This window comes from Vollenhovia emeryi, unplaced genomic scaffold, assembly GCF_000949405.1.
Source record: "Vollenhovia emeryi isolate VEMERY1.0 unplaced genomic scaffold, V.emery_V1.0 DF939213.1, whole genome shotgun sequence".
Classification (NCBI taxonomy): Eukaryota; Metazoa; Arthropoda; class Insecta; order Hymenoptera; family Formicidae; genus Vollenhovia; species Vollenhovia emeryi.
In genome coordinates, this window is record NW_011967153.1 from 712808 (window position 1) to 727271 (window position 14464).

A 14464-nucleotide genomic window follows, 5' to 3' on the forward strand; every position below is an offset into this window, starting at 1 on the left:
ATCTTTTTGTTATAAATGTGTAAAACAAAATTTTTGAGAACGCTCCACGTTCTTTATATGATTTTATGGATATATTGCATATTTTAGGATGTGTAATATTTAAAGAAATACACAGAGAACATCTCTGTATCGATATAACTTCGGGTATAAAAAAATATATATATAAATTATATACATTCAATGTATTTCAACTTGACTATGAGAGTGTATTGGAGTTTCTATTGTAAATATTTCATTGATTGTATGTAAATTTTTGTAATACTTGTATTAAATTTGTGACCTTAACAAAATTCTAGTATTACATGTTATACTAGCGATAATTCAAAGAGTAGCTTCTAATTTTGTCCTGTATTGATATATGTATGTCCATATTATTAGATACTAATTTCATTCTGAATATCTATTAGCATAGATCTGAATATTGGGAAGATATTAATTTGCATTTGTTTCAGGTTACTATCGATTATCCTCCGTGTGAGAATATCGCTAGTGCGTTTTTCAAATTACTTTATATTATTATACCTATGAATATGTTACATTATCTCTCTTCCTTTTGTACACATTATTCTAGTTAAATTCAAACGTCAATTGAAATAATATTAAAACCGATATGGCAGGCTTGTATTCAATTATGAATTTATACTGAATTTCCTCGATTACTATTACCGATGCTAAGCCAAAGACTTAGCCTAAGTTATAAGCGTAAACGAATATCTGATCTATAGGATGACTAAGCAATTTTAAATTAAAGATAATCGCCATTGCACCTATGAAAACTACGAAAAAAGTCACTGTATCGTCAGGCCTTATATATTGTCACTCTTGTATATACGTTCTGTTACATAATAGAATCAAAATAATACTACTGTTCTATAATTATAACAATTCGTGGTAAAGGCTGCTCTTACCACATTAGTACCTTCACACATATATATATATATATATATATACATATACACACATATACACACACACACACACACACACATGGTATTCAAGTTGATACCCTGACGTGAATAATTTTATTTTGTTAATGTGCGATAAAAAATATATATAATATATAATAGGTAACGCGTAAAAAGTATACATATAATATCATATTTACGGAATTAGCCGTTGCTGGTTTGATATTAAAAGAAATGAATTGAGAAGAGGGAAGTATTATATATTATTATCAAAGATTTTCGTCAAGTGTCCAAGTTTGGTGAAGATCTGACATTTCTACTAGATTATGAAATTTATCGTCGTGAACATATAGTAACGATCTCGTATAATTATTTCATTATTGATGAACGATTGTTATCGCGGAAACATTTTTATATACACTGCCATATACCAATACGATCTATCAAGATTCAGTTATTAGGGGGACACCGGGGAGCGTCCCTTTAACGACCGTTTTATTTCACACAACAAATTTTAACGGTTGTTTCATCGAGTGCATTAGTAAGTTTTAAATATTAAATTCGTATTTCGAGAGTGATATGTAATGCGTCCTGTTTCAAGGGTCGTGAGAACAAAAGAAAAGATATATTTGCCATATACAATCAAGTAGTTAGACACAATTCGTCTCGACGACTTCTTATTTTGCGAAATAAGAACAAGTGAATATATAAATGTATGTACCTCTATATAAATTATAACTACAAGATATGTATGTATATATATATTCAATATATATATGTATATATATATTGGAAAACTTAAAATAATAATTTTATATACTTTCGTATAAATAATAGGAATTTATACTGTATATAATAAAATAGGATGATAATGCAAAATATTGACTTTTACTGTTGCTAGGGTAAACGTTATACAAAATACACGGCCCTTAGAAAAAGTTATTACCTTGTTTAATTAAAACCATGGAAATTGAGTCGATCTTCGCGATACGAAAGAGACGATCGTAACGCGATTGTCCTTGATTGACGCATTTCTTATTGTTATCGTGTGCAACAAGGCGCAGGATCGACCACCGTTCCTTCCTTTATTATCGGTAAATCACCGCGTACGCGGAATCGCGCGCGGAAGATTACGAAAAGATGTGCGAAATCGTTAGAGCGTCATTGTGCGTCATATGGGTACGTACAGCGAGATCGTACGAATAACGTCACAAGGTCGTCAGCAGAGCGTAAAGTCCCAGTAAAACAGAGCTGATCTGCCCGAACTGGCACTGAGAAAGTAACACCCGCGGGGCACTGGACAGGTTCTTCACGGTAATCCACTAGTCCAGTGATATGATTTTTCCTGATGACTCATGTTGAGCATCTGAAACAGGGACTTTTTTGTAGATATATATAGGTATATAATCCGTCCGATAAAGAGAATGCATTTTCTCCTCGTCTGCATATGCGTACAAAGTGTTTGATAACAGATACAACGTCGCTCGTAGATAGGTGGAGTGAGAACTGATTAGAAAAAAAGTCCTCTTTTGTGACTTTTACAAAAATTACTGCGAGATGAATTAATAAAGATCTGCGAATGAGCATTCGTGCGATTTTGTTAAAAATTAAGAGAGCCCACGACAGCGAAAAAGAGCGTACCGCGTCCGCGATAGCGAATGCTTTAATCATTAATTAGCAGTGAGTGAATCGAAAAGTACAAGTACTTCGTATTGCATGTCAAAATACGTGTCAGATACTTATTAAAATATATTTGCAAAATATTCTTTGATCGTCAAAGTTCGATACGAAGCGAACACGCGTCTATATTATTCTTCCATAAAAGACGCGGGATCAATATTTTGTTTTTTACTATCAGTTGATAATAAATTAGTGATTTTGCTCTTTTAATATCAGTTTACCATGTAGGCGGAATTATACACGTTACGTAATAGGACATTCCTAGTAAGAGACAACAAAACATTTCTAGCTTATTCACATTCTACAAAAATCTAGCTTTTCTATTAAGTAGTGAATCCCAAACTTGTTTAGGACATAATATTTATACGTACGCAAAATTCCGATAACTGCAATAGAAAATATGTTTGAGTATAGTCATATTTTGTTGAAATCGATAACGCAAGCAAAAAGAGCTTCTGCGAGATTTCTTGCCGTATTCTTTCCGTACTCTTTAATCAGTAAGGCATATATTTAGAATTAGGAAACGGTGAGTCGTATTTACTGCAATGCAGCGTAGCAAATAATATGATATTAAAACCCGGAAAGCTCGTTAAGTTTCTTGGAGCAATGGAGTCGACTGTATCAAGAAAAATTAATAAAAATGTCTAATAACTTGTAACTTATAATTTCAAAATCCTTGATATTTTTTCCTAACGTAACTTCGGATTAACATTTTCTTAAGATGAAGTAAAATGCGATTTAAATTGCGATAGAATTTTATTTTCTGCTTGAAATAACCCGAGAAAAAATGTATATATCTAATCATATCTGAGTACATCTCAGTCTCTAGCCAATCATATACAACGTAAATGTGAATTGGATATCGTTTGATGACACAAATATGTACAAAATATTTAGAAGATCTATTTCAATACTTTATCAATATTTAGCAAAATATTTCGTAAATATTTTTATAGTTTTAAATTGAATAGATAATTTTTTTGTGTTAAATATTTATAAAGTATTAAAATAAATCTTTTAAATGTTTCGAACATAGTTGTGTGTTATCAAACGATATCTAACTCACCTTTACGTTGTATATGATTGCCTAGGGACAAAATTCATATCTGCTTATATCTGATTGTGAGTCACACTCGGATATAATTAGATATATACATTTTTTCCCGGGAAGTACAAATTTTTATCTATTATCTGCTTGAAATAAATAATTGTATCTATTATCGAAGTATATTCCAGTTTTCTAATTCTCAATTATGTACTAATATTTAAAACTATTGTGTCAATGTTGTCCTTGTCTTCTTCTCAAACACGCAAACGATACAAATTGTAATACATGTTAATAAAAATAGTATTAAGATATTTATGCGGGTGTACGAAGTGAAGGCTATCATGTTATTTCGTTTATTTTATACTGGAACGTGATAGACACTTGTTTCGATCTTCATCAACCGGCAGGCAATTATGTTTCAGCAATTTTTGGATAATTCGCATAATTGCATTATATTTGCATGAGTAAATATGCGGATTTCTCGTCTTAACACGCATACGATTAAGTTCCAGTCTATGAAGAATGTTGACCGATTGCTTGCTCGTCCGTTATAAAGCGAATACGTCGGGAAGGGAGCAGCCCAGTTGTCCGTGTGCGGTGTACATCGTAAGAACTCTCCACCGACCATCGGTGTTTTCTAGAGTCTACTTTTCCGTACCAAGAGATTCTCGATTTTGTGTGAGCACGTAGCAGTAACGCAATAATTACTTAGTGAGTAACAATGATTGATTAACTTTTGTCCTCCATAAAGAAGTTAAGATCCGTATAGTTTTTGTGAATAAAAACGTCACAGTTCTAGAATTTTTCATCAGTTATTCATTGGTGAATAGACAATAATTATTAATTTTTCGTAATTTCTCACAAGTGGCAACAAAATATCTTTCCTTCATGTCTCTTTGCGGGACATCTGAAGACATTGAAATTACATCGGTTTCAATCTCTCTTAATTTCAATCATAGCAGTGTTATTATGGATTGTGTTGTGGGACGTGTGTGTGCTAAGAAAATCGTAGTATATTCACAAAAGTTGTTGATGAAAATGTCCCAGTAGGAAATGACTTGTCGATCGATGTCAAAACGATGTCGAATCGACATTTCGAATCGAATTTCTTGTTAAACTTTTAAGCAGGGTTGGAAAAGTTACTTTATAAAAGTGTTTAATTACAGTTACGGTTACTAAATAAAATTTTATCAGATTGTAGTCAAAGGACAAAGTTTAATAGTCGATATTCATAGTCCGTTCTTATTTCAAGATTGTCTTAATTTAAGCAGTGTCTTAAGATACAGCTCTGCGATTGGTTTACAACTCATTAAGACTGCACTTAATTAAGACAGTCTTAAATATAAGAATTAAGAACGGAATACCGGCCTAAGTGATTAATTTCTTCTTTCACGGCGCATGCCAAGAAGTTAAATGATTAAATGAGAAATTAAATGACTTCAATTTCATTATATCCTTGATGTGTTACGCATATTCGGCTATGTCCTTGGCGTGATATCATTTTTATTTAATTCAGAGCGATTTTATCAATACCAGGTATATGGTCGGACGTAACTCGTAATTAACTTTGACCATGAAACGGAATCGCCGGGGAATCCTCTCGAGTGAATCCTGTTCCAATGTTGTCACGCTAGGTTGCAAATGCTCAATATGTTATAATCGTCCATTATGATTGACTTGTGCAGCTACTCAATGTCGCGATTACCCAAGCAGAACTTATTTTCACGCCAATTGCAACGCGGTGGGGCATTGAAATCTCCACGCACGTGTTACTAAATGTTTTTTTCTGTGTGCTCCTTCATCTTTAGCATCTTATTCCGACTTGGCTGTAATTTCTAAAGTATAGGCAGAAATTTTCAATATTTTATCATAGTTACATTTGATAAACAATGTTATTCATAAATATGCATGATTTATGCATATTTATGATATGCACAAATAAATGTAATGTGCTAAAAACACGCAGTGAAGAAGGGCATTTCTTATACAAATTTACAATAAATTTTCTGTGATAATTTTACGAGATACGTAATATCAATAGAAAAAGTGAATCAATAGGAAAGAAAGCAATTTTGGTAAAGAAGCTGAAAGAATGCAAAATAGGAGAGTCTTAACTTAATGTCAAACAAGTTTTAACAAAATCTGCAAGTTTGATTACTAAAAGTTTAACATAAAAATCAAAGGACAGTTTGCTTATTATCACCAGTAATGATTAAAGATTGAGACGGGAAACTTATAGTCAACCCAACTGGTTAGTTATTTTATTAGTTTATTACAATTTATAACTTTACGTTGTAAATTTATAGCGTAAATTTTTAAATATTGTATAAAGTGAGTCTCTAATTTTTGGTACAAGTGTTAAAAAACATATGACTACAAATTCGTACACAAATATTTGCTTACCCTTTTACTCCGTACGACAACTATTTCTATTTTATTTTTAATTTATGTTATTTTTTAATGAAATTAAATTATAGAGTACATAAACCGTGGCTAGCTGCGTACAAATCTCGACTATTTTCACAATTACACGATTGTTTAACATATTAAAAGAGATATTGTTTATCAGTATTTATTCTTAACATTAATCGAAAGAAATAATAAAAAATTATTTGAATATATCGTAATAAAAGCGCAATGTTAAATCACAGTGGAAACAAACAATATTCATCTGAAGTTAACACACATTTTCTGAATGTTGTTTTACACATAGATAGGACACATATATCTGGGAGGACGCATTTGTCATATTTCAAAACAAGATTTACGTAAATAATTCAGCGACACTGCACACGTACATACGCAAGATATTCTACGTATTGTAGATAAATGATTACGAAATTATACGCGATAATAATCAGTGTTGAACATTGCGAGGTAGTCCGAAGCATGAAGATAGCACGAAGAAGTACACACACAATGAAAGTCTGTCGTTTAACTACATAAATTAAATGTAAATCCTGTGTGGTTTTTAAGTCTACATAATATATTGGCGATACTCGATGTCCATTTGTTTAAAGTAATTTATATTTCCATGTGGTAGATTACATTACCTTCCCCAATATTTTAATATAAAAATTTGCGGAAGTGAATTGCATTGCAACAGTCTAAAAGCCATTTTGAAAGCTGTCTGAAAGGATGAGATACTTCTTAGACACTGAACATTTACTATAACTTGTGTTTTTTGTGTGATTTAGCTGAATCAAAGCGATTGGCCTGAATTTAGTATAATATTTTGTAGCATTCTTATGTTTTTTAATATTTGAAATAAAAAATGTAATTAGAATTTATAAATAACTTTTTCAAAATATTTTTGTACTTTATTTTATAATACGACTTTTTTCGATAATAAACAAAGAGAAATTTACGTTTTAAACACGAAAAATGTCGAAGATTTATTAAACGGTAGCGATAAAAAACAAAAATAAAATATATTATATTTTTTAGTATTACATCAGTATAAATCACGAATCTTTTTTCTCTTATCGGTTTTTTTAATTTAATTTCTTGCCTTTAATCGAAAAAGTTTTATGCCCTGTGGAATGTGAAAGAGAAACTCGATTTTATTAAATAATTAAATAAAGATTTAATAACGATTCAATTGTTAAATCTGATTTAGGATGCAAATAATTTTATTAACAAATAATGGAGCAATATGATAAATTTATATTTTTAGGATACCTAAACAAGTGACTCGCAATGTGGACTGCCGTATTAGCATTCATCGGTTTGCTGTGTGCATCAATACCGTCGACGCATTCTCAAGGTATGCTTTTTGTCATCTTTTCGAACCCACGGATTCCATTACAATCTCGTCAGAAGCTTCATTTAGGTTTTTCTCTTAATGCCTATTAGAGGGATTCAATATAATTGGAAAAATTCGTTTGGGTTTTATACATAAACGCAGAGCTTGACATCTTCATTTTTTTCATCAAAGATACAGATACAGGATACATTTTTTATGGATTCAGTGAAGGGATACAGATACAAATTACATTTGTCAAATTGCTTCGATTTAGATATAGATGCAAGATGCGCTGAATTATTAATTTTTCCGGAGAAAGATACAGATACAGGTAGTAGCTGTAACTATATCTGGTATTTTTGATATCTTAAAAAAAGATACCAAGGTCTGCATAAACGTATACTTTCAGTATATCTATCTCTTTGCAGTATTAATCCTTACAATGTTGAAAAAATGTGTAACATCATAAAAATATACATTACGGTAAGCACAAGATTCATGAATAAACTAATTTCTCCACGTTACGACACTTACGACACTTATATAATATTGATATTGTTATTACATAATGATCATTATGTAATGATATTTTTTATCTTTAGATCAATCTATCGCGTAATGAAGCTTTTTTCATTATCTTTCCGTTACACAGTCTACCGAGAAATTATAGTATTGACGTAGAACCGTCCGAACACGGCCAAGGCCGGATCCTTCAAATCGAGAGAACGAGAGTTTCAAGTGTGTAGTCTGGCCATTGGTGGAGGTCGGCTGTTACGACATTTTATATCTTCTTCGCATAATCTGTGATTTGATGCTTCTGAGAAAATATTGTATCACCATAAGTTAAGGGAATTAAAACTACGACCAATCCGAGAAAATATTGTGTCATCATAAGCTAAAGGAATTAAAACTATGACCGATCAGATCTATATGTGATTGTAATTAGCGTGACGTAAATTGATGCGCACCTTGACGTAAATGCTAAAAATTTCAATAAGAACTTATTCATACTGTTCGTTCGAACAAAATGAAACAACTCGCACTAGGAAGCTATTTTTTCTTCTGTTTAAGGACGTGCTAATTAAAATAGTTGATAACTCAAAAAGTCTTCAATTAGAAACGGCAATTCTTAACTAATAGAAAAAGAACTTTCATTAATTGATGAAACTTTATAATATCAATTCTGGTATAATATTATTATGGCGAACAAAATAATACGGTATGTTAAAAACTGTTGTTCAAAATAAACTTTTAAAATTTTATTGTACCTATAGTTACTTTTTTTTGTTATTTAATTAGTAATAGATCGTATAGATTATTTTATTTTTTAGCATACCTGAAGAAGTGATTTCTAACAATTAATGAGTAATTACGGCAATCAACAAGATAACATTAATTAAACATTCTAACCGCATGACAATCAAGCAAGATAAGGTTAATTAAATATTCTAACCGCATGTAGCATAATCGAATCTGCAAAGAATTTACGGATGTGGTCTAAACTAGTTTTGAGATCTACTAAGCAATATAAAAATTATTGTGAACAAAAAAACGGTCACGCTTTAGTGGATAGAAGTGCTACGTTTTATACAATAAACAGTTACATAATTGCCTCAGAATTTTTTATACAAAGAGATCGTCATGTGCAATTTTGAACAGTCACGCACGTTTCATAATAAATATTGCAAATCCAATAAGTTTTCTGAAACATAAAAGATTGAAAACCAACAATAAATAATAATTAATCTATCGATAAAAATGTTTGCTCGTATATGTTATACGAATAATCTAAAATCAACGTCTTTAAACAGACAATTTTATAAACGACATTATATCTTTGCTAAGATAGGAAAGAAGTATAAATTATAATCTTCCTGTCTCTCTTTTCTGTTGTATAACATAAATATCTGATAGACTCTGCATTGTCAGCGAATGTATCTAGTATCGACAGCCACACACCTGTCTTCTTGTAAGCGCATTTTATTGTGCACGAGGCAAATCGCCACAGGAATGCTTTGAACTTGTCATCGACTAGTCACTGAATTTTAAAATGTGCTTGTGACAAATATTATCTGTAGAACGTCAGATTGCAGCTAGTGTTTTAACACTTTAATGAAAATCGTATACGTATGCGAGTGTTTAATACGTAATATACATTGCGTAATAGGATTTATTATAAATAATTACATGCGCTATTCCGTTACGATCGTACAATTTTAACCGACAAATCTCACAATAGTTACCATATTGAGATCTTCAGCGATGATAAACTCGCTCATCGCGTTCATTTATCGAAAAAGTAAAAAAGGCGGATAATTATTGAAGTGTTTAACAACAATAGGATTGCAACAAACTTTGAGAAAATTGTTATTTGCTTTGTAGAGTAAAGAAATATTTTTGTATTTTAAATAGCCGGCTTATATTATTTATATGAGAAGTCGTCTCTGCGAGATGTGTAAATTTATAAATTCACATTTTTGTGAAAATTTTTCGTTATACAGGGTGTCTCATTTCAAATGATCCATCAATGGCACCTTATGTCCACTTTCGCACCAACAACTTTTGTTTGAAACATGTTTCCGTATCTTTCATATTTTTGGAGATATTTGCGTGGATCATTTAAAATGAGACATCCTGTTTAAATAAAGATTCTTGAAACTCCGACGCGTGTCTTGAAAAGGAAAAGAAAGCAAAACTAATTTTGAGACATCTCGGAGAAATTTACCAAGTGCGTTATTATAGTTTTGTTATATATATATCCTTAAATTCGAATTTCGGTATATATGTTATAGGTACATGCCAAAATCCGCAGGGACAGCCCGGCACGTGCATCAATATCAGATCGTGCACGGTGCTACTCAATCTCCTGCAGTCGAGTCCGCAAAATCCGCAAGTAGGCAATTTCCTCCGTGCTTCTATTTGCGGCTACGAAGGTAACGATCCTTTCGTTTGCTGTCCGTCCAACGGCGGAAATGTGGACGACGATGATCGAGGCCGTAAAGAAATCACGAACACCTCATACGGTCCTTTGTATCCGCCTAATTGTGGATTCAGTAATATAACGCTACGCAGAATCGTCGGTGGCGAGCCAGCCTCGTTAGGTATGAATGATTTTCGTATCACGAAGAGAAGTTCAACTGGCAAATTTTATTGAATTCGTTACAACGTTTCGACCTACAGGTCCTCTTCAAGTAACAATACAAATAAGAAAACAAGAAAAATTCGTAGACCATGTGTTTAACTGACCGAGCGATACTGTTATCCCATCCTAGATATCACCAAAAAAAAAACCTTTTTATACGGTCTAGACCCCTGTATTTTCTCGCTGTATTTTTGACACGTGTTATATTTATTTGCAACTTTTATCTTACAATTAGCGCTGCATCGTTATTACTGTTCGGTTAATGTTACAATTATGCCCTCTTTCATTTTCGGCGAGTCTCTCTGTTAAATTAATTATTTCCTTTTCTTTTTTTTCTTTCATTTATTTTTATCTTCTGACTTTCTATATTCAATCGTTTTACTCTTTAGACTGCGTTTTCCATCCTCCTCTTTTTATGGAAACCATTTAGAGACTCACGCGCGTCAACCTTGAGGGAGGATTTAATTTCATCCTGACGATTATGCTGATTCCACAATAATTTCCGTTTTACGCCCACTATAATATTCTCTTCATCGGATATTCTATTTTTAGTTTGACCAATTCGTATTCTACCATTTTCAATTCTAGTTGCATCAGATCACTGAAGAAGAGCCCGAACATGGGTCGAAACGTTTGAACAAAAGAATATCTTTTCCACGTTTAAACCATGCACTGTGTTATTATAACCACGTTCATTGGCTCACATTGGCCTTCCCTCATCGATTCTTTATCTTTTTTGAGCCTTCACCATTCTTCTTGTCAATGTTAATACTTGAAATATAAGCAATCTACTTATCTGTCTTTAGAAACCATTTTGATAGAAACAATTATAAAAGTCACTCACCGACCATGATAGATATTGGACATAGTCTCTAACACCGTTTTATAACCATGACATGACACAATTAATAGTTAATCTTACAATCAAAAGTGAACCGTTTTTTAAAACTTGACTGTCCAATGACATAGGAATTTTAAGAATTGTGCTTGAGAAGGACCCAAAACCGGGGGTCGAAACGTCGCACATTACATCTTGTAATTTTATTAAATATATTATATAATAGCCAGAAAGAGTCGATTAAACGTATCCATTGTTAATTATAAAAGTGGCTTAGAACAGTATTGTTCCAGCATCGTTGCCGTTGTCGGTAGTGATATTCGATGAATTTTGCAGGTGCTTGGCCTTGGATCACCGCTCTCGGGTACACAAACTCGAGAGATCCAAATGTTCCGAGATGGCTTTGCGGCGGCGCTTTGATTTCTAGCCGACACGTGCTTACCGCCGCACACTGCATTCACGGACGATCGGACTTGTACAAAGTTCGCGTCGGCGATTTGGACCTCAACAATGACTACGATGGAGCGTCACCCTTTGAGGACTTTATCGAAACAAAGACAGTGCACCCCGAATACAATCCCAGGACCTACACAAACGATGTGGCGATTCTAAAGACGACCCAGGAAGTACCCTTTACATGTAAGCCTCTTTATTCTGTTTTACAATGTGTATTTCGTTGTTGAAATTGTATAATTGCCCTTTGGAACATAATTGACCTTTAAAGGAATAAAAGACGTGATTTCTTTCACGTATGTGGCAAAATTGCAATAGGTTTCATGAAATGACGAAATTTGATTGGCGTGAGATAGGAAGTGAAAAGTAAATAAAATTTTACTGATAGGAATTGATCCCTTCTCTCGCATGCGCAGCGCGCTATCCGCTTTCGATTTCGCATTAAAATTTCATGCAAATTTTAGCTAATGAATGTATATTATCGTTTCACATCGAGAAAAGTTACAGAAGTTTAAAAGTTATGTTTCTCCTTTTCACTTTTAAATGAGGACGATGTATGATTACATCTACAGATGTCGACTCTCAGAGATTATTCATACATTATCTAAATGTATACAAGTTATATTAAAATAGATATTAGATTTATTAAGTTGATTTTAAAAATTAGATGTGTCAATTTCATAATCTACAAAAAGTGAGATATTCTCGCCCTAGGACATAATTCTCTTCTCATCGCAATATGATAGATTGATATGCTTCGTACTTTCAGCAAGACTTCATCCCATTTGTCTTCCGGTGGACGATTTTAACAGGTACAAAAATTTAGAGGGAACGTATCCTTTCGTCGTTGGATGGGGATCGGTTTATTTCCGTAAGTAATGTGTGGAATAAATTAAATGTTTTCTAATTTTATTCAGGAACAAAGATTTCATATGTGTAACATGATTATAAATTATGCGCGAAAGATTTTTTCCGGGGAATCTGATAATAATATACATGTAATAACCTTTTCTAGAAAATCCTAAAGTTTGTTACTTTTGTCTTTCAGACGGACCGACGAGCAGTCAACTTTTGCAAACACAAATTCCTGTACGTACGCAAGAAGAATGTAAAACTGCCTTCCGGAATTTTGCGACAACAGTGATTGACGATCGCGTTTTGTGCGCCGGATTTGCTCGAGGTGGAAAAGACGCCTGTCAGGTGAGAGTGAGAGAGTGAGAGAGTGAGAGAGAGAGAGAGAGAGAGAGAGAGAGAGAGAGAGAATAGTAAAATTACAATTTATACTAAATAAATATGTTTTAGTAAGTTTCACTTACGATACTAAATGATTTTCAGGGTGACAGTGGTGGACCATTGATGTCTCCTGATCGCCGAAATCAAAGAACGTATTACATTATTGGAGTTGTGTCATATGGTTTCAAGTGCGCTGAACCAGGTTACCCAGGCGTATATTCGAAGGTTTCGTCTTTCCTAGATTTCATCACGAGTCAATTGGTGTAGATTTCTCATGAAGAAATCGAAGCTTTTTGCTAATCTTTTAAATAAATTCTGAAAACTGTATGCCTCCATTATAGTATGGACAATCTCCTTTTGTGCTGTTAAAGTGACCAGATTTTTGAGTTTGAAAATCGGGACATACTCCGAATGACTTGTAAAAAGAACTTTGGACCAAGGATGAAAAAAAAATATAGAGCTAAATTTCATTTCTGAATCGATTGTTTTATAAACTGAATGTTGGTGAAATTTTACTAATATTTTCTCATAAAGATTGCACCGTCTATTCTTGAAATGTTCATCGAATACTCGTCCGAGAGTTCATTATTTAATTTATCTACCACCGCCTCGCTGAAGATGACTCAAAGTAGAGTTAAAATTATAATTTACCAGTTATAATTTTATCGAATTGTTAATTAAGTTTTATGTTAACTCGCATACAGCTAATCGCATTTGACTCTCTACTTCTGTATTATTAGTTAAGTTTCCCGTACATGTAGGAGTAAACATAAATCACAACATAAATCCACTGATCAATCTAAATTCATGATTTGCGCCTTTCAATTTCCCACCCTACTGATAAATCGACTTGATAAGCGAACAGACTTGGAATGCGAACCGGCGAGAAGACTGGAAAAGTCTAAGGCCCGTATTCGGAACCCTTTTTTATCAATAAAAGCGCCTCTAAAAAGTGGCTAATAAGCCTTCTGGTTGGTTATGAGCCACTTTTAGAGGAGCTTTTATCGATTAAAGAGGATTCGGAATACGGGTCTAAGTGAGCATTTCTCTCTGTGTGACTTTCGCATATCTGTCCATTCACATTATTTACGAAAATCTCATACGAAATGCAAATCACCCCAAGGAGAACAAAAAGTCAGGATGATGTCAATTTGATGTCATATTGACATCATCCTGACTTTTTGTTCTCCTTGGGAAGAATTGCAAAGTGTGCAAGTTTAAGAATATAGGAGAGAGATCGATATACTTTTGTGTGTGCGTGTACGCGCGCGCGTGAGAAAGAAAGAGAGAGAGAGAGAGAGAGAGTGTGTGTGTGTGTGTGTGTATGTGTGAATGCAGATTTTCTCTCTCGTAGACTCCTCATAAAATTATAGAGTTAAAACCTGCTTTATTTGCTATTTTAATGCAATGTTGTTTTTTT

At 33.0% G+C, this 14464-nt stretch overlaps 1 protein-coding gene across 2 annotated transcripts; it reads left to right on the top strand.

Annotated features, from left to right (window-relative positions):
- The first annotated feature begins 4189 nt into the window (after positions 1-4189).
- Positions 4190-13844, top strand: LOC105561062 (venom protease-like). Of its 2 annotated transcripts, none has more exons than XM_012010719.1 (7): positions 4190-4344; positions 7310-7399; positions 10171-10479; positions 11695-11997; positions 12581-12682; positions 12860-13011; positions 13147-13844. In XM_012010719.1, the coding sequence occupies exons 2-7, from the start codon at positions 7333-7335 to the stop codon at positions 13309-13311; spliced, it is 1098 nt and encodes a 365-aa protein (XP_011866109.1). In that variant the 5' UTR covers positions 4190-4344; positions 7310-7332; the 3' UTR covers positions 13312-13844. The 2 variants fall into 2 exon arrangements, with proteins under 2 accessions (XP_011866109.1, XP_011866110.1); XM_012010720.1 differs by having other exon boundaries at positions 4190-4311.
- The last annotated feature ends 620 nt before the right edge of the window (positions 13845-14464 follow it).

Coding starts and splice junctions, on each gene's coding strand:
- LOC105561062 (XM_012010719.1), top strand. CDS start 7,333: ATGTGGACTGCCGTATTAGCATTCATCGGTTTGCTGTGTGCATCAATA. Junction 11,998..12,580: donor CCAGGAAGTACCCTTTACAT/GTAAGCCTCTTT, acceptor TCGTACTTTCAG/CAAGACTTCATCCCATTTGT. Junction 12,683..12,859: donor ATGGGGATCGGTTTATTTCC/GTAAGTAATGTG, acceptor TTTGTCTTTCAG/ACGGACCGACGAGCAGTCAA.